Source organism: Phyllostomus discolor, chromosome 7, assembly GCF_004126475.2.
Source record: "Phyllostomus discolor isolate MPI-MPIP mPhyDis1 chromosome 7, mPhyDis1.pri.v3, whole genome shotgun sequence".
Lineage (NCBI taxonomy): Eukaryota > Metazoa > Chordata > Mammalia > Chiroptera > Phyllostomidae > Phyllostomus > Phyllostomus discolor.
Genome location: NC_040909.2, coordinates 36,151,110 through 36,177,048, shown reverse-complemented (window position 1 = coordinate 36,177,048; position 25,939 = coordinate 36,151,110). Strand labels below are relative to the sequence as shown.

At 41.0% G+C, this 25,939-nt stretch overlaps 1 protein-coding gene across 2 annotated transcripts in view; it reads right to left on the bottom strand.

Annotated features, from left to right (window-relative positions):
• CLSTN2 (calsyntenin 2) overlaps positions 1-25,939 on the bottom strand; it is a 576,448-nt gene that overhangs the window by 128,567 nt on the left and 421,942 nt on the right. For both annotated transcript variants that reach the window (XR_004904237.1, XM_036030728.1), the window contains exons 3-4: positions 1,884-2,079; positions 964-1,172 (exon numbers count right to left, since the gene is read on the bottom strand). Coding sequence is in view for 1 of the 2 variants with exons in the window: in XM_036030728.1 (XP_035886621.1) it covers positions 964-1,172; positions 1,884-2,079 (405 nt within the window). In the remaining variant the exon portion in view is untranslated. The remainder of the gene's footprint in view (positions 1-963; positions 1,173-1,883; positions 2,080-25,939) is intronic.

Sequence of the window (25,939 nt, the reverse complement as noted above, 5' to 3'; positions counted from 1 at the left end):
AGGCTTACAGTTGTAATACCAATAAATAACACAATAATCAATAAGTAATAATACAAGAATAAACTGTGTTTTGTATACTCCTAACTGTAAACCTATTATGCTCACCCCTGTGTTCAGAGTGGATGGACTTCGGGTTTGAAACTTTTGTGTCTTTGTGTAGAACTTAAATCCTATTTGAAACAAAGTGGGATGATATATGTGCACCCATACACTCATGCTAATAATTAAATAACATACTTGGCAAATAATTATCATTTCAATGATATCAGGTTATTGAAAATAACAGTTAAAGTGGGTCGAATCGATTGGGCCTCTGGCTGTCATGTTTACATTACAATGAGCTTTTAATTAATGGTGGTAAAATATCCAAATGGCTTTATGAGGACCATTTTTAGTTGAGTTGGGATTGGGGCATCATGGGAGAGTTCTTTCATCCTTCATTCTCACGAGGATAAAAATTCTCGAAGAACATTGGCAAGAGCTTTAAAGATTCCTGAATGGATCTATAATTTAGAAGGTGTTTCAGAAACCTCCACCTTCTCTTACAGGATCTCTTTGTTTAGGAGCAGGACACAGACTATTGTGGTGGGGGGAGGTTATACCTGGTTATGTAGGAAAAGGGCTCAGACATGGCCAAGTTGATGGCATGACTCACGTCTGGATGACAACTGAAAAATTCTACCAGAAAACCCACCTGTGTACAGCATCCAGATCAGTGGCATCGTGAGTTCTATAGACTGTAGTCACTTAGTAGGTATCTTGGGGGGCATGTTTCATGACTGGCTGGGCTGCTAGTGATGTCAGGCCAACCCTCTAGTGCAGGACTGAGCTCTGGGTCCCAGAGCCTAGACCAGGGATGGCAAGGGAGCATCATCTGCTGAGTATATTAGGCCCCCACCTGGCCTTCAGAATGGGGGCTGGGGGTTTCCCTGCCCCCCACCAGTGTCCTCTCAAGACACTCACCATTTCTGTCGATGGCAAAAGGCACATCAGTCGTGACAATTTCATAGTTGCAAATCTGGCTGTACTGCGGGGAGCAGTCCTCGTCCACAGCCTCCACCTGTAGGATGCTGTCGTAGATCTTGCCCTCTGTCACCACAGCCTTGTAGGCCGGCTCTTTGAAGGTGGGAGCAAACTCATTGACGTCCTTCACCTGGATGTGGACCACAGCCCTGGAACCACACACGGAGAAAGAAGAGACGGTGGTAAAGAAAGAGCAGTACTGTCCTCACCTCCCATGGGCACTGACTCAGGCCCCGACACCAAGAAAATGGGGAAGCCACGAGCCGCTCAGGGTGGATGCTGTCTCAATGCTCTGTCCTCCCTCTCACTGGTCCCTGCAGTGAGTTCGCCCCGGGGGAACTCCTCATTCTTTGACCTTCCCTGTCACCCACGTTTAGGCAACAATATTCTTCTTAATTGTCTTTTCTTTCCCTTATTCATTCTTTTATCTGTTTACTCACTCCTCCACTGGGGAAGAACTTAACCACTCTGACTGTGAGTCTCCGAGTCAAACCCCATAAGGGAGGGAGTGACAGCCTGAAATGAAAAGTGCTGGGACAGAGAGAAGCACATGGCATGGCAGCAACCCTGGGAAAGGTCCCAGCTAGGTCTACAGGGGTGGGCTTCCCCAGGGAACCTGAGCTCAGTTCTGATGGTGGAGCAGGACTATCTCCCCAGGAAGCAGAGGGGCAGAGAATTTCAGGTATAGAAAGCAGCTGGTGGCCAGGTCTATAGTGGCCTAGAGAACTGGCCAGCAGTTGTACAGCTGGAGCACTATGGTGTGACCACTGGGTACACATATCTGAAGAGTAGTGTGTGACAGAGATGGGTGGGCGACAGTGGGAGGGCGTCCAGGGAGCTGTGTCAGGCGACTGACTCACTTGTGTGACTTCTTCCAGGCTGTCTCCCGGGGCCCCGCACCACAGTCGTAGGCCTGGATGATGAATGTGTACTCCTTCTGCAGCTCACAGTCGATGGGGCTCTTGGCACGGAGCCGGCCCTCTCCTGAGGTCTTGTTGAGCACCACGGCCTCGAAGGGCAGCTCCTGGCCGTGGATCTTGAATGCACAGATCTCTCCTATAGAAGGCAAAAGACAGTGAGGAGGGTCCTGAGATCTGCCAGAATGAAGACAGAGCAGATTTGCAAATCCTCAGGCCATTTCCCCCACACAGAGGACTGTCAAACCAGAAGAGGCCTCCCGAGACCCGGACCAACACGTCCATTTCGTGGGTGGTACAACTGAAGTGTTTCTCGTGTGGAAATGTCACCCATCAAGTGTGTCTGGGAGAGAAAAAGGGGACAGCCATGTGCCAGGGAGCTGGCTGATAATCATGGTTTCCTACTTTTGTGAGCAGGTTTCCTGCTTGCCCTCTGCCCAGTCCGAGATTAAAAATGGCCCACAGTCAAGACAAATGACTGCAGAGGAAAGGAGGACAAGGCCAAAGCCTCCTCGATCTTTTGTCCTGTGGCCACATCCTTGCTACTTGAAGGTGTGCTCTGTGGGCCAGCAACATGAGCATCCTTGGCAGTTTCTTAGAATCCAGATGCCAGGTCTTGCCCAGACCTCTGGGGTCAGAATCTGCATTTTAACAGGGTCCCCAGCCAATTTGTTTGCTTGCTAAACATGAGCTGCACTGTTCTTCTCTGTCCTTTGCTCCTGGTTTTGAACACCCCACATTTCTGCAGCCACATTGCACCCACCCCCTCCATATCGCTCCACCCACCCCTTTCCTATGGGGGAGAGGGATGCCATTCTGAGTTGCAATTTTCTCTCAAAACAGTGGGAGTAAGTCTGTGTGAGTTCCGGAATCCCTGTGGAGCCTGAGAAGCCAGCTTTTTAAAGGGTTGAACATGTTGTGAAATTAATGCTTTTCTCTCCCTCAGCTGGGTTAATGTATACTATAACAATTTCCCTGCACTAAAATGAAAGGCCATGAAGATATTTTCATTGTCTCAATTGATGGATATTTGTTTCTTGAACCCTGACAAATCAGCCCTGTACTGCGTGCCTTGGGAAATGCTGAAAATTTGAAACATGCTCTCTTCCTGTATTGAGGGAGTTTACAGACTTGCTGGGGAAACAATGTCTAGATGTCCAGAAAGGCCGTTCAGGGTGTGAAGGGGCATGTGAGTATCATGTGGCATGGGCAGCAAGGAGTTCAGCTATAGGGTGCTGCTGAGCAAATGCAGGCTTAGAGCCAGAGGCCTGGATTCACAATCCAGGCTTGCTACTTATCGCTGATATAGTCAAATTATGTTGATTTTCTGGTCTGGAGTATGTAGATTCCAGGAGGTAGTATAGGGAAGAAGGCATCTACCCTAAGATACCCAGACCTGGTGTGACACTGCCTCAGCTGCACTGCTGGAACCAGTGTGAGGCACCGAGGGTACACAGTGCTAGGGGGCCCTCACTCTCAGGGTCATCAGGCACCTCTGCAGCAGTTCCAAAGTGATGCTGTTGGAGGGGATAACATGCCTGCTCTGTGCCAGGTGCCTAGCTTTGTGCCTCCACCCAGGTGATCTCACTCAATTTTCACACCAAACCTATAAGGCAGATGTTTTATACCATTTTGCACAAGTTAAAAAACTGAAAGGATCAGAGAGGTCATTACTTGGTGAAGGTCACAGGGCTAAAGTTGGTGTAAAGCCCAGATATGGCTGACTGCTAAGTCTATGCCCTTTCTACTCCACTGCACCTTCTCTAAGTAGCCCCATCACCTTCAAGGGACCACTGTGGGGATTGCTTCCTATCACATTCTATATTCCCATTCAAGCCTCACTCAGGAGGGAAATCCCCCACTTTACACATAGGAAGCATGCCCTGATCTCTTACTAACAAGGTTTTCTGAGATGATCAATCAATAACAAACTTACCTTTAGGCTTTTGCTTTTTATTATTTCATTGATCTTCAATTTTATTAAGAATACTACGTTTTCCCTGTATCTCCTCCTGGCCATTTCTTAAATGTAGTTGCAGAATAATGGATAAGACAGGTTGTGGGCCAGGACCTAACAAGAAGGCAGGTTCCCATTACACCAGCTGTTGCTCAGGGTCGCCCGGCATCTCCGACAAAGCTACTCTGCAGCCCTCAGGGCAGAGGACAAGTTTCGTCTCATCCTCAAGTTATTTCTGCTCTGAATTATCTGAGGTTAAATGGATGAACTTCTAAAGTGCCTGCCTTGTGATTCTATCCAGAGATCAATGCCAATATAGGAATATTACTACCGAATATGTCCAGACTGGCACTGGGACATTCTCTGAAGCGCCAGCCACTACCTTGATTACAAGACCAATCAGACCATTTCTCTTTGAAGAGTCCAGTTAAACCAAAAATAAAAGAGGGTAATTTTCTGCTGCAAACATTTGATTACAATTACAGTAGTTCTCAAGTCTCAGAAATCCTTCACAAGAGCACATTAGAGGAAGGACAAAGAGGAGTGGGGAGAGGAGACAGAGGGGAGGGTGAGATGAAGTGAACCTCAGGGCCACAGACTTTCCTCTCACTAATTCAGCCCAATTCAATTCAACAGACCCTGTATTTTCGGAGGGCTGATGAAGTGCCAGGCACTATGCTGGGCCTGGATGTGCAAAGAAAATGACTTGGACACCTTAAAACATAAGGGTACCTTACCCTAAAGCACTCATCACTTAGTAGAAGAGACAAAGCAGTTTATAGATTTAATTCCATTTCTATCAAGATTCCAGTGACATATTTCACAAAGCACCAATGCAAGGCTCCCTTAGTTTTCACCGGCTCAGACTGAGTCAGGTTTTAGCCCCCTTGGAACAAAACCTGGACGACATGTCACCCTCGCTGATCCTTCCTCTTCATCTGACATTTACATTCTGGTTGCAAAGACTTCCATTCATTCACCTCATAAATATCAACTGGGGACAATGTGTCTAGAACTGACGAAACAGTGATGAAGAAAACAGACCAGTCCTGGCCTATAAGCTGCTGGCAGTCTAGTAGTGGAGGGAAATAAGCAGTCAGAGGATCACACACCTAAAAGCAGAATGGTGACTGTGATAGGTGATGAGAGCTAGGAGAGTTCTGGCCTGGTGAGGCAGGCAGGGCTAATGGAAGGATGTCATGGCTGAGCTGAGACCATGGGAAGAGAAAGAGGAACATACCCAGGTTGTGAGGAAGGAAAGTGAGGGTCAGGCAGTGGGGACAGCATGGCATAGGGCCCTTCAGCAGGAAGAAACGTATCATCAGGCTAAGGGATTTCAGGGCCAGTGTGGCAGGAGTAGAAGCAATGGGGCAGGGCTGGCTTCATGTGACCTAAGGACCATACAGGGCCCATCTTGAAATTAGTAATTTTATCTTGGAACTTGTGTTTTATAAATGAAGTCTGATGGATAATGGAGCATGTTGTGAGCAGAGATATGAGTGCGATATGCACCTTCACGGTCCTTGCTGCCCCACCCACACAGGCAGACTGCCTGCCTCATGAGCACAGAACCCCGGTGGGCCCAGGCTGCATGGGAGCTCAGTGGGACTCAGTGAAAACAAGGTGAGCCTGTGACACTGAGGACTGAGTGAGCGGAGGGCTGACAGCCACAAGAGGCCATCTGTTTTAACCAAAGTTGTTTTGACCACAGAAAGAAGGGGTGTTTTGAAAAAATATGGGCAACCAAAGAGCCCTGATGTGTCTTTTATTATTCCTGTTACTTCTCTGTAGTTGCCAACAACTTATGCAGCAAATGATGACAGACAGGAAAGGAAAAGATAAGGCAACCCCATAGTTCCTTTTCTTTTTGGACTCTGTTTTCGATCTGTAAGCCAAAGGTAGAGAGTTTTAGTAGAATATGTACATATCAAGAAGTGAAATAAAAATAGCTGAGTTTGGTTTACGTGGCATTTACACTGTTCTGGTAAAGGATTTAATACATAAGCTACATGAACTACAAAATGCAAATTCTGTAATTTTCAGAGATTCTGCACAGCTGTTAACTGCTCTTACATTTACATTTAAAATGGGCATTGCACAGAATAGAGATAAATGGTAAAATTCATGCTAATCAATTAAAGTTTTAATTTTTCTTTCTCAGAATGACATCAAATAGCAAACTGACAACACCACAAGTCGAGAGACAGACTGTGGAAGAAAGGTCCCATTTCCACGCCTCTGATTCTGTTTGCTCGCTTGTTTGTTTTGTTGGTTGGGCTCCACTTATAGGTGAGAGGGCAGGGAAGAATAATGGGTGGGGGGTGGATGCGGACAACTGTAATTGAACAATAAAAAATTTAATAAAGAAAGGTCCCAGGATGGAGTCCTGAGAAGGAAGGACATTTAAAACGGCGGTTCCCATTGTCAGTGACACATTGGGCTGTCGTGATCTGTTGGGAGGGCTGTCACTGGAATCTGTTATTATGAATAAAGCGCTGCAGGGAGAGGGTGATGTGCTTCAAAAGGAAAAGACCAGACTTAACATTTCCAGATAAAAACATCACTTTTAAATGTCCATACTACCCAAAGCAATCTACAGATTTAATGCAATTTCTATCAAGATTCCAGTGATGTATTTCACAGAACTAGGACAAATATTTCAAAAATTTATATGGAACCACAAAAGGCCCCACAGAGCAATAGCAATCCTGAGAAAGAAGAACAAAGTTGGAGGAATCATGCTACCTATATCAAATTATACTCTAAGTCCATAGTAATTAAAACAGCCTGGTGCTGGCATAAAAACAGATACACAGATCAATGGAACAGAATAGAGACCCCATAAATAAACCCATGTCTTTACAGTCAATTAATTAATATCCAACAGTGGAAGCATACCCATACAATGGGCTTAACATAGTTTATTCAATAAATGGTATTGGGAAATTAAGACAGATATGAGTCAGAAAAATTAAACTAGACCACTTTCTTATACCACACACAAGAATAAATTCAAAATGGATTAAAGACTTAAATGTTAGACCTGAAACAATAGAAATTTTAGAAAAAAACACAGGAAGCAAAATCTTGGACAAAGCTTGTAGTAATATTTTATCAGATATATCTCCCCAGGCTAGGGAAACAAAAGAAAATAAACAAATGGAACTACATCAAACAAAAAATGTTTTTGCACACAGCAAAGGAAAACATCAACAAAGTAAAAAAGACAACCAACAAAATGGGAGAACATATTTGCCAATATATCTGATAAGTAAGAATTCACAAAACTCAACACTATAAACAACCCAATTAAAAAATGGGCAAAGGACCTGAATAGACACTTCTCCAAAGAGGACATACAGATGGCCAATAGTCATGTGAAAAGATGCTCAATGTCATTAAATTATCACAGAAATGCAAATTAAAATCACAATGAGGTATCATCTCAGACTGATCAGAATGGCTATCATCAATAAATCAATAAACAACAAGTGCTGGTGAGGATGTAGAGAAAGGAAAACCCTTTTGCACTGTTGATGGGCATGCAGATTGGTGCACCACTGTGGAAAGCAGTATGGAGATACCTCAAAAAATTAAAAATGGATCTGCCTTTTGACCCAGCAATCCCACTTCTGGGAATATGTCAGAAGGAACCCAAAAAACTAATTCAAAAGAACATGAGCACTCCTATGTTCATTGTAGCATTATTTACAAACACCATGATACAGAAACAGCCCAAGTGTCCATCAATAGGTGAGCGGATAAAACAACTATGGGACATTTACACAATGGAATATTACTCAGCTATATAAAAGAAGAAAATTTTACCACTTGTAACAGTATGGATGGACCTGGAGAACATTATGCTAAGTGATATAAGCCAGTCAGAGAAAGACAAATATCATGTGATTTCACTCATATGAGGAATGTAATGAACAAACTGAACTAACAAGCAAAACAGAGACAGGCTCACAGAGAGCAGGATAACAACAAAGGGTGGGGTAGGGGTAGAGGGATTCAGCAAAAAGGAAAAAGGGCTCATGGACGTGGACAACAGTGTGGTGATGGCGGGGGAGGGGAGTATAAGGGGACTAAATGGTATTGGGAAAAATACAATAAGAGAAAAAAAAACTCAGTACATTTAAAAAAAGATGTTAACATGGAAGATGGGGAGGTAGGGTATTTGGTAACTTTCTATATTACCTTTGAAATTTTTCTATACATCTAAAATTATTCTAAAATAAGAAGTTTATTTAAAAAAATCTTGTTTTCCCACATGCTTTCTTGGGTGGGAGGACTGGTGTGCCAGGAACTGTGTGTGGGAACAGGACATCCAGATGCCTGTGCACTTTGGACCAGCAAAGGGGAAAGAAGGCCAGCAGCTATCAGACCTCTGGGTGCCATCTAACACTGGCTGGGGCCTAAGGTAGCCAAACTCAGGTTCACCAAGAGCCCTCATGAGGGGCCAGCTCAGAAGGTGAGCCCCTGCAACACCTGATGGATGTTATGGCTCAGCCCTTCAGTCACCCCTCTGTGTCTCACAATCACCTTCTCCTCCGCAGTTAGCACACCTTTCAACATACCAGCAGAAACTGATGCAGTTGTCTCTCAGTTCTTCCCATAAGATTCTGGGGGAAATTTATGATGAATGAATTCACCGAAACTGATTTTTAGAATGTATTTTGTTCCTATCCTTGAATACCCTTGAACAGCAGATTGTGTTGATTCCATTTTTCAGATAAGGAAACTGAGTCTCAGAGAGATTAAGTGGGTTACCCAAGGTCACTTTGCTAGTAAGGAGCAGATCAAGTACTGATCTCAATCTAGATCTCTCTGTTTTTTTTCATGTGCTTGTCCCTGGGCAATTGTGATGTTCTAGGACAGAGCTTCTCAGAGTGTGATCTGTGTATCACCAGGATCCCCAAGACCCTTTCTTTCTGCAGGATTCACAAAATCAAACTGATCATCCTATTAACACTAAGGTAGTAGCTGACCTTTGCACTGTGTTGATATTTGCACTAAAGGTATAAAAACAACGGTGAATGAAAGTGTTGGTGTCTGGTAGCACTTAATTGCACTCTGTCACATATAGTCACAATAAAAAGCAAACAAATAAATAAGGCCAAATGCACTTAAGAATGACTTTAATAATGTACTAAATATGAACAATTTTATTAATCCTTAATCCTTTTTTATTGTCTTTTTAAAAAGATTTTATTTATTTATTTTTAGAGAGAGGAAGGGAGGGAGAGCAACATCAATGTGTGGTTGCCTCTCATGCACCCCCTACTGGGGGCCCAGGCATGTGACCTGCAACCCAGGCAAGTGCCCTGACTGGGAAGCAAACTGATGGCCCTTTAGTTTGCAGGCCTGTGCTCAATCCACTGAGCCACTCCAGCCAGGGAAAAATCTTAATCCTTGAGTACATATATTTTAATATTCTGTGTGCCAAAATGGAAAGTGCACAAGAAACACCTTTGTAAAGCAAAAGATGCTGGCTTGGCTCTAGGGAAAAAGCACTTGTGTGAATTAAGATTAGTTGGGAGCTGAACTAGGACCTTTCCTCATGAAATGCCAATTTGACTTACAAGAATGATTGATAGACAAACTATGTTTATGCAAACTTGAGTGTGTGGCAGACATTTTTTTTTAAGTAAGCCTGTCACTTCAGGGAAAAGAACAAGTAGCATTTGTCACCAAAAATAAAATCCAAGTTTTTAATTCTGGAAAACTGATGTCTGCCACAGTGAATTTGACAATATACTGAACTTTAATACTTTTCTGATGAGATGGACAATGATATTAATGAATGTGACTGTTTGATATCATATGATGAATTATGTCAAATCTTGAAAGATCTATTTATCAATGAATCAATCGGTATCTTCTAACTGACCAATGCATAATGTTATGTAGTCATGTATGGGTGAAGGACTCATTCAAAGTGCAAAACTGATCAATGGATTTTCATATAGTGTGGTGTTAGTTCATTAATGTGATTTCTTTATTGTCATTAACCCATAAGAAACTGTTACCTACGGAGCCCTGGTATAGCATCAGAGAAGAATATCTATAATTACCTGAATAGATTACTAAATACCCCTCTTTTGTCTAACTGCATACCTGGGCAAGGCCATATTTTTTTCTTCTCCTGCTTTGACCTAAGCAACACACCATAACAGATTGCAGACAGAAGGGGATGTGAGGAGCTGGCTGTCTTCTATTAAGGCAGACATGGTAGAGACTGCAAAAATGCACACATGGCCACTTCTCACACTAAGTTTCATTTTGGAAAATGTATTTTTGGTCAAATTATATTATGTTAACTTGTAATGAGTTTATTATTGTTATTTTAAACTAAGTTAAGAAATGAGCATTTAAAGTTTCTCAGTTTTAATTTAATAGAGCAAATACTGACAAAGATTGATGGGGGAACTCACCAGTTACATTTTTTTTTTTTACCTTTGTTATGTTTAACAAGCTGAGTAATTAATGCGTGTGGAAAGCTGTTGTCCCAGGAACTGGATTGCACGACCACACCTACCCTGACTCCAGGAGGCCTGGCAAGCAATTCCACCCTTGTGAGCCCCAGATGGACTGCAAGTGACCAAGATGGTATCTGGGCCCTTGTGCTCCAGGGAGACAACATGTGCCAACCAGGACACAGGTAAAGAATCACCCGTCAGCTGATGAAGGGATACTGGGAAAATCACCGGACTGCGACTTTTATCTAACGAACCTTTTTTCCCTGAATTCCAAACCCCTTATCTACCCTTTCCTTCTCCTTATAAAAAGGTTGGCTTGAGATGAGATGTTAAAACGGTGGTTAGGGTACATAACCCACCATCTTCTCAGATCTCTGGTATCTGAACAAAGCGCCCATAAAGACTCAGCTCTTGCCTCTACTTACTGGTTGTGGTGGTGACAGGGAGCACAAACGCCAGCTTTTCAGGTGTCAATATAATCCACATAGACAAAAGCTCTTGAGGGCCATTAATAACGTTTAAGAGTATGAAGAGGTTTGGAAACCAAAAAGCTTTTAAGTTACCAACTCTAGTTTCCATGCAGATAATTCCATGTCCTGTTCCTGATGCTTGTAACAGGACGCCTCACTTCTCAGAGAACCTTTAATCTCAGAGCACCCCGATTTGCTGTACATCTCACAGCTGCAGCATTTGTGTGAGATTAATAGGCAGATCCACCCACAGAGTGCTGAGAGCAGAGAACTTCTTTCTAGATCTTCATCCAAGCATAGATGATTAAAAATCTGGCTCTGGAGTCAAGACAGGATGGGCTCAAATCCTACCCCTGTGGTTAACTACCTATGGGCCTGTGGGCAAGTGTCCTATCTCTTTGTGCCTGTGTCCTCATCTGTAAAATGGGAATATATTACTAACAGTGACCTCATAGTATCGTAGATTGTTAGGAGGATTAAATGAACTAACATAAGCAAAGCACTTAGCGGGTGGTATGGAGTACTGTAGGTGTTAGCTTTTACCACCGACATTACGTTGCAGCAAAGCAAGTCACACGCATCTGACAAATACTCTGTTTGTGTTTGAGAACTGAAGAGGCCAAATGCAGAGATCGTTTTATCATCAGAAATGTTCTGCATGTATGTCACATGTGTCATTCAAAGTCATCTGGCTTCCTGAAGTATCTTGCACCCATTAGCCATAGCTCACACGCATTTATTTTCCCTCAAATCGTTGGCCAATGACTGCATGCTGTGCATTTGCAAAGTCTTATCCAGGACCAGTACTACCTCATGGGGAGAGTTTGCTGGGGATGGGTGGGTGCTGTCTGTTAGATTTTGCTTCTCACAGTGACTAGAAGTTGCTAATGGACTTGACTGGGCAAGAATCAAGGATATTAAATATCCCACCCAGGGCACATCAGTCATATCACCAAGAACCACCTCACCTAAAATGGCTATAGTACCTCTTGAGAAACATTGTACTTCTTGAGAAACATTGTACCTCAAGCATGAAGCTAGTCTTCAAGGAGGAAACACCAGTCCAGTTTTATGACCCAGGTTTGAAGACATTGACAGATCTTGTAAGGGCTTCTCCAGGTGGTGAGGTGCCTCAAGGTGGAGGATGATACCACCTGCTTTCAGCTGCACACTGTGTCCCTCAGTCCACACACTTGGCAGACAGTGAACACTGGCCACACTGCCGGAGGGCTGGGTAGATGAGTTTTTTAGCGTGTACTCTACCTCTCTACACAGAGTCATCAGCAATCACTTTAGGTGTAACAGAATCGGAAAGGGCAAATGCTGATCACATCAAGAGATAATTATGCTCAGAATAGCAAATTAGGGCTAAGCTTAGAAATAAACCTATATTTAAAATAAGAAAACTTCATTTTAAACCCTCTCATCAGATGAATACTTGAAATTTCCAAAAGGAGAAAGCTGAAGGAAAAGATTCCATAGGTTGTCACTTCAGTGGTTCCCTCATGTGTCTAGGGCACAGGGACATCTTGGGCAGGCTTCTGTTTGGCAAGCAGATGACCTCAGTCCCAGCCCCAGCTCCTCTTTTCCGGGCCACGTGGCCTTCTGTGGCTCATTACAACTGAGAATATAGCATGCCTGATTACAAAGGTGTCATGAGGCTGTAATGACACACTAAATGAGCTCTGAGAAGTAAAAAGGTTTATCCACTTTTTATAATTATAGCAAGTCCTACCTTCAAGCTTGAAGTACCTAGATGCATATTAGCAACTTAGTTTGCTTCTATTAGAAACCAAAGGGGGAGGGTGTCACCATTTATAGCTTTCCGTCTGCTTAGTATTGAGCCAAATAAAAATAACTCTTTTATTTAAAAAGTCATTTTCCTAAAGCTTTATGCTGAGATCAAAATTCCTCTCTCTTTGGAAGAACACAACAGTTATTATGTTGCTGAAAAACCAATGAAGACAGTGCATTTTTCATTCTTTGGCAATATTTGTTAAATGAATAAATGATGTAACAACTAATATATATGCTCAGAGACTTGGAGAGGTCCCCATGACTCAGCTAGTCACAGCGGGGTCCAGTGGAGCTTGAAGACATTTTGGATGGTCATTTGATCAAGAGGGTGACCAACAGTCTGGAGTTGAAGAACTTCAGACACAAAAATGTGCTGTATTTATCATTCATTCAGCAAATCTTCCCTGGGCATAAATAATATGGTAAAAAATGAATGAATAATAATAATTTACAAAATCAACTGCAGTTTATTGAGCATTCATGATGGACCAGGAACTTACTCAAACCTACAGTAAAAAACCACCTGTCCCTCTGCTTGTGCTGACCTGCCTCGCCAGGGGATGGAGATTTGGTAAATCAGAGACCAGCTCTGTCTCCACAGACAAGAGGAGAAGGCAGATGAACAAAGCCTTAAGTGCCACAAAGTACTGCAAAGGCTGCAACAGGTGTTCTGGGTGTTGTGAGAACGCAAGCGAGGGCAGATCAGTCACTCTCACCCCTAAACGCTTCCAGAATTAGTTGTTTGCTGTCATGTAGCCACCACAGAGGAAGGCTGTAGCTACAAGAAGGAAGAAGTTTCAGCCTGAACAACTTTGCTGAGACAAGACCTGGCCCCAGACAGGTCAGTCTTACACAGCCTGTGAGCACTGCCACGTCTTCCTCTTCACAGTGATGTTTCGGTGTTTCCAGTCCAAAGTGGAAGGGTGCACAGGCGAGTCCTGACAGTCATGTAACCTAGATTCAAACCCTGACTCTTCACTTGTCATCTCTGTGACTTCAGAAAGTTAATGTTTCTGTACCTCCATGTCCCCATTTGTGAAATGGGAATAAAGCCATTTCCCTCCTAAGGTAAATAAATTAGAATCAAAAGAGCACTTTTTTTTAAACTGAGAATTTACTATGGCATAAACTGGGTTGAGTGACTTGTGTATAACTATATCATTTAATTCTCACCACAGTGGCATGAGAATGCGCACAGAAAGTGATGGCAGAGCAGATCAGACAGATACTTGCCTGGTTCCACCACGGTACCCTGATCGTGTCAGCAACTCCCAGGCCGCCTGCTGACCTCACTGGTTGGTGGTGAGTTGTTCACAGTTCTGGGCAGACATCAGATGGGAGGAAGAGGATGGAAGCACGGAAACCACACTGAATAGAACAGTGACTGCATTTATAATGGCCCAAATTTCTAATATTTTTAAAGGGACTTTTAAAACCTGTATCTCAAAAATTATTAGCCTGCATACAATTACCAGATGGGACTAAATACCTTCCCCACTGCCAAGCAGAAATGGAAGCCTGCCAAATAAGGAGAGAGCATCTTATTTAAAAATGAAGGGATCTTGTTTGCCTACAGTTGCTGGGTGGAGTTCAGTCAGATCCACCCCACAAACATCACCTGAAATCTGTCTCTGCTCACTCTTACTTGTCCTTTAGGGAAAATAGTGCATGTTGCAGTGCCTCAGAGAGTGAAAAACCCCCATCCAAATATAATGGCCGTTCACTGCTGCTTGATTATCTCCACCACCAATTATTTTGTGAGCATTTATGGCCTGCAAGGAGTGTTTCTCAGGAGGTGCCAAGGTCCCCAGAAGACCGAGACTCAGTCCTTACTCTCCAGGGACTTAAAATTGGGTTTCACAAACAGACGCTATACACAGGACCAAATAATTAAAGGCATTTGAGGTTTATGAGTGCTAATGAGCTCTGGAGATAGAGAGGCTGACTATTATAGTCTCCTCAGTTTACCAGAGGAAGACCTACCAGTCAAATAAGCTTGGTACAATTCATGCTCACAGGTATAATCTTTGGAATCTTTTCTCCTGTCTCCCTTTCCTCAGTGTCCAAACAGGGGTGGTCACATGTGACCTCAAGATTGAACCAGTCAGAGGTTCAAACCAAGCAAACCTGAAGGCTTTGTTTATCCCCCACCCCGACTCCGCAGCTTATTTATTTATTTTCTTCCACTTTGTTTTGAGTTTTTCTCATCTACAGTGTCTAGGAACTCAGGTGGGCACAGGAAGACTTCCCCTTGAAAGCATGACGTGTTCAATGCTGTCCTCTTGAACGTTCCAGTGTGGCTCCTGAACACTTGAAATGTAGTTCAGTGTGACCAAAACACTGGATTTTTAATTGTATAATTTTAAATATAAATTGAAGAACAGATACTAAATTCAGTTACTGGAAAACTTTTAAATATGTTTGGGTACGTGAATCAATTTTTTTTCAGCTACAAATTATGTGAAATATAAATACAGATCAAGTGTTTCTGATGAAATCTAGACCCTAAACTGAAATGTCTTGTAAGTGTAAAATACATACCGGATTTGAAAGACTTTTTTTGTGAAAACCGAAATGTAGAAATAAAATTTGTCATTAATAATTTTCTATTTGATAACAGTGATATATTACTGGATAGTCTGGGTTATATAATATGCACTATTAAAATCAGTTACATCTGTCTCTTTTTATTGGCTTATCGTAGCTACTAGAAAACATATAATTATGTATGTGGCTTGAATTATATTTCTGTTGGACAGTGCTACTCTACATAATTAACAGTGTACATCACTAGAGGCTAATTTTCCCATAGAAATAAAAGTAGAGAGAATGCACTCTACAATAACTGTAGAATTGTCCTGCTTTTTATGCTGATTTTTATTTCTCAGCATTATTCCTAATATTTAGGATAATGCTTTCTCTTAAAACATTAGCCCATTTGGCCTTCTTCAGATGATTAAGCCAAATGTAGCTCAAGTTCCCAAAGTACTGATTTGTCAGCCCTTGAATGAACATTGCCTCTTAATGACAGCATTGTTATAAACACAAACTATCTTCAAAACTTAATGACATTGAGCATTTAAATAATAACACATTGGTCACTTATAAAAATTCAGATGTTAAACTGATAAATGGCTTTTCTTAATTATCGGCTAATACAGAAGTCTTTTGTCAATTCTAGTTTGTAATTCACTTAGTCACAGGAATTGAAAATGTGTAACTTTTTATAAAGAAAATTTTATTTTTATGAAATAAATTTAATAATATTACATTAGTATTATATTAATAATAAAACCATAATTTTATAAAATAATTATCTATTGCACATGACATCATCATGTCAATATTCTTATTGCACTGTTTCTAATTAGAATAATTCAAACTCACACAAAATGCAATGCACCGTGCTTGTTTCTTCACAACTGTGGGGGAAGAACACTCAGGTTGTAAAACATAGAAGGAACCTAAGGCTGTGCTTCTGAGGTGGATGAGTAAGTTCCTAACACACTGACTTCTCACAGTAACACCTATATCTCCTGACAAATACCCACCCCCCAAAAAAACACCTCCAAAGGCAATGGAAAACTGAAGGAAGCTACTGGTAATGAGTTTTCCATTTTTTAATCATCAAAAAATTGTAAAATACACATACCATAACATTTACCATCTTAACTATTTTTAACCACACAGTTCAGTACTAGTAAATACAATTCCAAGTTCTCTGTTTTGATCCTTTGCCTCGGGAGCAGCTGCAGCCCCTGAGAGATCCAGGGGAGCTAAAACACTGATAGAACACCTGTTGTCTTTCCCTCCAGGTAGACAGGACTGCTGCCACAGGAGGCAGAAACCTGGGAAAGGAGTGAGCCAGGGAAGGGGAGGCCCAAATTCTGAGTTTAAACTCCAAGCAAGTCTCTAACTGGCTCTCGAATTATGCATGTGGGGGGCAGACTGAAAGTGTCTGCACCAAGATCTGAACCTCTGCCCACAGCAGGCAAGAGAGAGTTCCCAGTTTGAACTGAGCTAAGTTAATTGCCTATTAAACAAACCAAAAAATTCTGAAGGGATATGACAATCCAAAGTCTTCCCAACATACATTCAAAGTGTCCAGAATGTAATCCAAACACTTTTGACAGATGAAGATCCAGGGAAATGTGAGTCTTTCTTAACAGAAAAGATGAAAGGGTCCAACCCCCAAATAACTCAGACATTTGTATTCTCAAACAGGTACATTAAATAAGTATGCTCCAGGCCATAAAAATACATGCCTATTATGAATGAGACGATATAAATCTCATTAGACAAATGTAACACAGAAAAAGAATCAAGTACCAACTCTGTAACTAAAAGAGGTAATATTTATTTGAAATAAAATACTCACTGAATGGGACATTGGCAGAATGGAGATGCCTGAAGAATAGATCAGTGAATGCAAGCCAGGTCATTATAAAAGTACGCAATTTAAAGAAAAGAGAACAGAGATCAAAAGAAAATAGATAGTGTTTTGGTGACCTGTGATAAATATAAAGTAGAAAGAGAAAAAATAATGAAGAAAAACATAAACTCAGGGACCCATGGGTTGATATCAAAAAGCTTTACCTAACGGGTAATTGGAATCCCAGAAAAAGAGGAGAGGGAGAATGAGGCAAAAGTAACATTTAAAGAAATAATGGCTGAAAACTTTCCTAATTTTGGTAAAAGACATATTTTTATATATTCAAGTCAATGAAGAGGAATAAATATAAGTGAAACCACGTCTGTGAACATCAAAGCCAAAGTTAAAAAGAAAGCGGCCACAGGAAAATCGAATTATATATACAGGGAACAATAACTTGAATGACCGTGAACTGACCACAAGCCATGGAGGCTAGAAGACCGCAGAACATTTTTAAAGAAAAAAAAACCTGGAAAAACTATCAGCCCATAATTCTATAAGAAGAAAAAATAGCCTTCAAAAAAAAAAAGGTGAAGACCTTCGTTTTTTGTTCATCTCTACTGGACTGGGCATACAAGACACTCTAAAGGAACATTTTTTTCTGGTGAAAGAGAAATGACACTGGGAAAATCATGGGACTTCAGAGTGAAGGAAGGTCATCAGAAATTACAAGTATCTGGGTAAATCTAAGAGGGAATTTTCAAAACTACATATGCCTGTAAGATCATTTACAGTGAAAGTATAGTGCTGTCTGTGGGGCTTGTAAGAAGTACAGCTGCAGTGCACCCAGCCACTACGGCATGAAGGACAGATCTATGTGGTTGCAGGGTTTCTGCAGTTTGTACAAAGTAGTAAAGTAGCAATTCTAGGAAGACTGAACATTTGTAGGTACACATAGAGAGAGTAAGTAACCCTTTTTAGAAATTAAAAAAATATATAACTAAAAACTCTGCAGACAAAGTGAAACTCTAAAGAATATTCAAATAATCCCAAGAAGGCAGGAAAGGAGCAACAAAAAAACAAACGTTAGAAGTTAAACAGAAAACAAATAATAAAATGGTATATCTAAATTCAACCATATCAATAATTACATTAAAGATCCCAATAAAAATGCAGAGGTTATCAGAATGGATGAAATGCAACACCCAGCTACAGTCATGCATCACTTCACAATAAATGTTCTGAGAAATGTTTTGCTAGGTGATTTTATTATTATGCAACCACCACAGACAATGCTTATACAATCTAGCTGGTGTAGAATACTATACACCTAGATTGTATATGATGGGTCTGTCCAGAAAGTATCCATCCATGTACTATGAAACATAGAGATATGTATTGAAGAAGATACAAGAAACATTGTACATAGAACAATGATGCCTCAGTTCCCTTCAAAGTAGGCACCTTGGGACCTCACACAGTTCTCCCAATAGCCATCAGCTGCCCTGTCGTATTTTCCTGAATCTCATCGATGGTCTGAAATATCTTCCCTTTCAAAGGTGATTTTAGTTTTGGGAAAAGCCAGAAGTCACAGGGCACCAAATCTGGGCTGTAGGGGAGCTGAGTCACCTAGGTGATTTTATGTTTCACCAAAAAATTCTGCATGAGACATGATGCATGAGTGGGTGTGTTGTTGTGATGAAGCTGCCAATCCCCAGTTGCCCATAGCTGCAGCCTTCTGAATCATCCAAATAGTTTCCATGGAGGAATGCTCAAGCTTAATGCAAAATTTGATGCAGACTTTTTGTTTTACCAACTCAGTCATTTTGAATATGACAACAACATTGTACACATGCTCACTCATGGTATCTAGTGTCCCCACTGATTAATATAGTAAAGTCATCATTGTTCATGTATGCACAGTATAGTCCACTCTCCTTAGCTGCCAGGTTACATCAATGTCATGAGAACTGTTTTTGTTATAATAACTATGGCTGGACTTTTTCCAGCCAGGCCTCTCATACACACCTATTGCTTCTAGGCTACAATCTTGTGCAGCATGTTACTGTACTAATACTGTAGGCAATTGTAGCACAATGATATTTGCGCATCTAAACATTATCAAGTATTATGTATTATATATATTGTATGTGCTATATTTTTATACTACTGGCAACCCAGTAGGTTTGCTTACACCAGCATCACTACAAACATGTAAGTGACATGTTGCCCTGTGATATTATGATGGCTATGACATCACTAGGCAATAGGACTTTTTCAGCTCCACAATAATCATATGGGACTATATTTATATACATGGTCTGCTGTTGGCCAAAACATTGTTATTCAGAGAATGACTATATAAGAGATGCATACCTAATAAAAAAAACACAGATATGTCCAAAGGAATAAGTGAGAAAGATATCTGATACAAATCGTAAACACAAGAAGGTTGGAGCAGCTAAATTTATATCAGCTGAAACTGATGTCAGAACAAAGAGTATTATTAAAAAAAGGATATTTTATCATGACAAAGGGAATTTGTCATTATAAAGAATATGCACCTAATTTTAGAGCCTCAAAACACATGAAGCAAAAATGGACAGAATTAAAGCGAGAAATAGACAATTCCTCAATCGCCACAGAATTTAGTAACTGATGCGACAGCAAGACAAAAAAACAACCGATAAAGTCATAAACTGCTTTATCCTAGCTGATATTCATAGAACACTACGTCCCACTGCAGAATACACAGCATTTTAGCCTCACAGGTCATGTTCACAGAGACAACATGGCTGGGTCATAACACGAGTCCTGATCAATTTAAAAGACTGAAATCCTAGAGTCTGTTCTGTGGCTTCAATGGAATTAAGTTGGAAAATCAGTAACATTTAGTAATAAGTCTAAAGAAACACTAGATATTTGGAAATTAAACTCAGAAGAAATTAAAAGGGAAACTAGTAAATAATTGAAACTGAAGAGGGTAATACAACACAAAAGTCTGTGGGATGCAGATAAATCAGCATTTAAAAATGTATAGTTTCAAGTTCATATATTATAAAATAAAAGGGATCTAAAATCCAGAAGCTAAGAAGAGTAAAGTAAATCTAAAGTAAATAGATAAAAAAACCCTACTGATGATCATATTTAAATGATATATTAAAGAATTTGCAATTTTTATTAAAAAAACTTCCCACAAAAAAACTCCAGATTGTTTCATTGGTGAATTCTATCATTCACCCAAAGAAGAAATAACTCCAGTCACTCATAATTTGTTTTTAAAAAGTAGAGGAGGATTTTTAAGAGGCTAGCATTACCCTGATAACAAAACCTGACAGAGATATTATAAGAAAATTACAGACCTCTACCTATCATATACAAAAATTCTTAACAGTATATTAGCAAATGTAATCCAGCTTTGTAGAAAGTATTATGACTAAGTAGAATTTATCCCAGAAATGCAAGATTCAGTCAATGTAATTCACCATATTAACAGGATAAAAGAGAAAAACCATATGGTCATTTCAACAGATATAAAAAAGAATTTGTCAAGTTCAACACCCATATATAATAAAATCTTCCAGCAAACTAGAAGGACCCTTGTCCAAACTAATAATGATCATCTGTGATAAACGTATAGCTATCATCCTAAGAGTGAAATATTAAATCCTTTGTCCCTAAAATCAGCAACAAGCTGGAAGGACTGCTCTCACATTCACTAGTGTTTATTTTTCTGTCACCTTTTTTTAGGGTTTATTTTGTGCTAGGTACCGTGCCAGTGGCTTCAGAGCAACTCTTCATGCAAGCACCAAGTTTTCTCCCATTACACAGAGGAAAACACTAAAGCACAGAGAGGTTAAGAAACTTCTCCCAATGTCACAGAGCAATCACAAGCCAAAATTTAAATTCAGATCTCCCTGAGTTCAGAGTTCACCTCTTATCACTGCTATCTTCTCAACAGTATAATAGTAATTATTATTACAGGAATCTAGAGGCAGAGAGAGAAATCTTTGTGTCTGGCTTCTTCACAGTTTCCCTTCCCACAGGATGAAAGGCAAAAATAATGCTGAGCAGGGACAAAGCAGACACAGACTAAAAGGCACATGGGTTCCAGAAGATGCTAGAGATAGCCACGGCCTGATTCACACATCTCCATCAAAGATGTCACCCTATCTATCCATCAACAGGAATGCTCAAATCACCATCGTATTTTCTACTAACAGTGAGTCTTATTTGCTCATTTTCATTATTTAGAGGCAGTTAATTAAAAACGCAGCTGATATTTATTTTGCTCCCTTCACATTGCCAGTGATTTCTTGCTCTCATCCTTTCATAGTCGTACAGTTTTATGACTTGACACGACCTATAGTGAGGTTATGTTTGAGTCTTCCATTATTTTAATTTCAAGGAAGGCATTCAACCACTGTAAGAATCCAGTCATTGCCAGTGAAGTGTGAGAAGCAACTATGGGACTTGCCTTAGGAAAGAGCAGACACTACAGGATAATGTACCGGGGCCTGTGCCCTTCTACGAGGAGAATGTGGGCTTTTAGCTTTTGAACAGGTAAGGGATTGACTGCAAGAGCTACGCTGGCCAGGAGCTGTCAACCTTAAACTAATCCAAGGCCCATTTAGCTGTTTCGTTATCACCTAATGGTGAGAAGCGCTTGCTATGCCAAAAAAAAATGGCCCATGTCAACTGTGGCACTTCTAAGAAAGCTAATGTTTTATTTCTCAAGAGTCATGCTAATTTTTAATTCAGCCTATAAAATAACTAAAGATCTTTTAGTATGAAATTAGTGTTGTTTATCCTTGCATCTTTGAGTAGAATTAATATTTGAAGAATGTGCTGTGTTTATCTGGCACCTCCACACCTGTGTGGTGACACTCACATGGTTTCAGAGAACCATGCTCTGAGATTGCTGGTTGAAGATTAGGATATCAGAGAGCCAACTGGCAATTAATGCACAAGATTTTTAAATCTGGAATTAAGGAAGAGGGGGAAAAAAGCCTAAAAAGTAGGCTTTTGCTGTTAATCTGCAAATGGGAACTTCTGGAAACAGAAAGTCTTACAAGCTGTCCAACTGAGAGGTTGGTGAGCAGCTGTCATTGACACCAGCAGCTTCTATTGCCAAGAAAGTGAGCCATCCCAGTCCTTGATCAACTAAAAAAGAACTCTCCCTCATATCTATTAGAACTCCTACACGAACCTCAAAGTCCAGTTAACATAATCTCCTTTGTGGAGCCTGTTTGGGCTTCTCAAGTTGAGATGGGGACCACCTCCTTGTGCCCCCCTATGCTTCCCTGCCTCCCTGCACTTTTCTTCCCAAAATGCCAATTTTGTCTACACATATTTTTTTCCCTATAGAGCAGGGTTGTCAAACTCATTTTCATCAGGGTTCACATCAGCCTCAAGGTTGACTTCAAAGGGCCGAATGTAATTTTAGGACTGTATAAATGCAAGTACTCCTTAACGATAGGGTCAAGGAGCTCGGTGCTGCCGCTGGGTAGAAACAAGGTGCCTGGCTGGATAAAACAAGGTGGAGGGCAGGATTCGGCCCATGGGCCTTGTGTTTGCCACCTGTGCTATAGAGCTCCCAGAGGCAAAAATCTTTACTTCCTCATCTCCCTGACTCTACTGCCTCTCTTAAAGCCTGACTTAATATAGGTGCTCAGGGAATGTTTGTTGGATGTCAATGAAATAGAGTCATAATCAATTCAAAAGGAGTATAGTATAATAATAAGGACCAGTCTTCAGGATCAGAATGCCTTGGCTTCAAGTACCAGCTCTGACGTTCCTGAATGCATTAACGTCTCTAAACCTTAACCTCCCCATTTGTAAAATGGGAATAATAACAAATCCTACTATATTGAGCTACTGTGAAATTTAAAATTAGCAGGGCAAAGTTCATCAAGTTCTCTATAATGCCACATGGAGGAAGCGCACAGTAAATGATGGTGAGTGATAACATCAGTGCCAGCACCTTCACACAGAAACTGAAACTCATTTTCTTCTGGTTTTGACCTCCCAGGGGAGAAAGAGCCTCAGGGAAGGTCACCATCTGGTGTCAAAAAGATCCCAACAAGGGCATCACTGTGACCTCACCTTCAGGTTTCTCTTTGCTAGTTGTCAATCCCTACTTCATCCACCCAGCCTCATTTCAAGGTCTGTTTAGCCCTTGTCCCAGATGTCCTCATGCTTCTGGGACCCTGTCCTGTGAACCCATTCCAGGTGCCAGGTGAGCTGTAATTCCAGGTGCCAGGGCTCCTTTTACATCTGATGTCATCCCTGAGCCCACTCCATGGGTCACTTCTCTTGAGCTGAATTCACTGCTCTGTCCTTCCAAATTCACTGCTGATTACTAGGCACACTACTGGCACCATCTCTCACCCTACCAACAATCCTGCTGCCAGGGGTTATTCACCCCATTGGACAGATGAGTTGGCCAAGAAACAAGAGCAACTGAATGACATGTTCATGGTCACACTGGGATCTGACCTGATTTTCCTGGCTCTGACGCTCACACTCTATACCAGTCTGCCGCCTTGTACAGCAAGGAGGAAATCAATGAACAACTGCAGGTACACAAGATCACATATTTCCACTCCCTGACAAATTTTGCCCATAATCCATATGTTGCACTGAAGTTCCCAAATGTTCGGGTGGGGAACACCAAAGGGGCAGAGGCATATTTTAAATGTTTAATTCAAGTTAAGGCAAGTGTCAGGAAAATCCATATTTTGAGCTGCAGAAGAAAGAGAAATGGCAGCCCAATCAATATTACAGAAGTATATGGACTCTTTTACTGTTCTATCAATTCCTGCAGCTAATAAGTCAGCATCTCGGGGGACAGCTGCATAGTTTAAAACAAAAGTTCAGAGGCCACTGCCTGTCAGGCGTGTCTCCAGCATTCATTCCAGTCAAGGTGAGAGGGAGATGAAGGGCCTTCCTACAGACAGACCAGACACCCCCAGGCACCACTCATTAAAGACCAGGACTGCTCCACTGATAACAAGCACCTCCAATGTGCCTGGCTAATTCTTCATTCCCTTGTCATCAGTACTGCCAGCAAAAGCCCCCACACAGAAGGCATGAAGATTAAAATGTTAAATCAAACTTAGAAGAGAAATTTAAAAATCAATTTTAGGCTCCTGAAGTAAAGGCCAGAAAGGATAATTAAGACTTGTAACTCCCAGCTTCAGCTGCTTCATTTTCTAATTCTGGGGCAAAATAAAAGCATTATTTTCTAAGGAATTGGCTGGAGCAGGAACACAGTGGTAGAACTGAGCATGCTCCTGGGCAAGAGCCATAATAGCCAAGGCATTCCTAGTTCACGGGTATGCACTCCAGTAAGCCAGTCTTTCAGCAAACTGACTTACAATAGCTCTCTCATTTTCTTTTCATGTACCATTTTTTTAAATTCTGGCAACAGAAGGCCAATGCAAATGTGAAAGGTTGGCTGCTTCCAAGTTTACAGTAAATAACTTGAAAGAGCTGTAGATTACTCAGGCCCTGGGTGTTGGGAGCTAATGTGTTCTAAATGCAACCCATTTCCAGCAAAGCCAGACTCTGCTTTGACATTTCCCTTCACTGCACATGGATATTTGTATTATCATTGCTTTGCTCTGGCTCTAATTTGCCTATTGTGATTCACAGGACCAGCAATGCTAATAGGATGCTTCATTTCCCCCTTGGGCCAATGCAAGATGAATTACAGCCTCCTGATGCATCTCATTGTATGGTAAATACCCGTGTGCTGCTTCTTACTTTCCATGCAAAACATATGTGGATGAAGTTTGCTTTTTAAGTTATCTAGAAATGGAAAGATAGATGGAATTCCAGCCTCTCTATGTAGGGGATATTTGTAGAAGACCTCGAAGAGTTTAATTCCCTGGCTTTCATCAGTGGAGGTCACATAATTATATTATCCCCAGTGAGATCCAAAATTCTGCTTTCCTCAGAAAAATGAAACTGTCAGAAAAAATCATTTCTGTAGCTCCTCAGAACTGCATATTTTTATTGACTGGGAAGTCATTGTATGTTTCTGCACAAATTTATCAGCAGTAGCTTTTCATCCTGTTTCCAACTGGCAAATGGTCTTTGGGCTAGAACTTCCATAATAAGCTTAGAATTTAATCACTTATATCTTTTGACACTTGTTATTGTCCCAGCCAACCACAGTCATACTTAGAATATTAGTAATAATTAGTGAGCATCTGTTATACACCAGACACTGCAGAAGAAGTAAGGGAAAGAGAACTCCATCGCTGTCCTCCATGCTGACATTTCCTTAGAGGATGCACATAGCACCCTGGGGTTTTAGATCAGAGGAAGATTCTGAGTTTTTATTCTAATGTTTCTCAACCTTCAGTTTTTAAAGGATCACTTTTATGATTTTTGACTATAATTGAGAAATACTTATAATATTTTTACTTCATAATTTTAACTAGATTTGCTTGTCTTTGTTTAAAATTAATTATAAAGACTTAAACATATGACTCTAGTTTGAAAAATAACACCACCCACCACAAGGGGAAGGCAATGCTTATGCACTGTTTCTACTTTGCCAGTGTTACCCTCCCAGTGAGGAGATGAACATGTGTCCATCTAATTAAGACAGAGTATGATCAATATAACAGAGATGAGAGGAGGGAGCAATTAACCAACACAGGGAAGGCTTCCTGGAGAAGGAGACATCCTAGTTGGGCTGGAAGGGTGCTTAGGAGTTCTTCAAGAAGACAAGTCCTTCCTTATTTACTGTGGTTTTTCCCATGTCTATGCCAAAATGTCTTGGTGTTAATTACCTGCTATCCTCTCTGGAAGAATGCAGAGACAGTAATTCCTGATGCACCAACCTGGACATCAAATTGATTTCTTTCAAGCTTTCAAATGGCATATGCAGTTGCAGTGACATGATC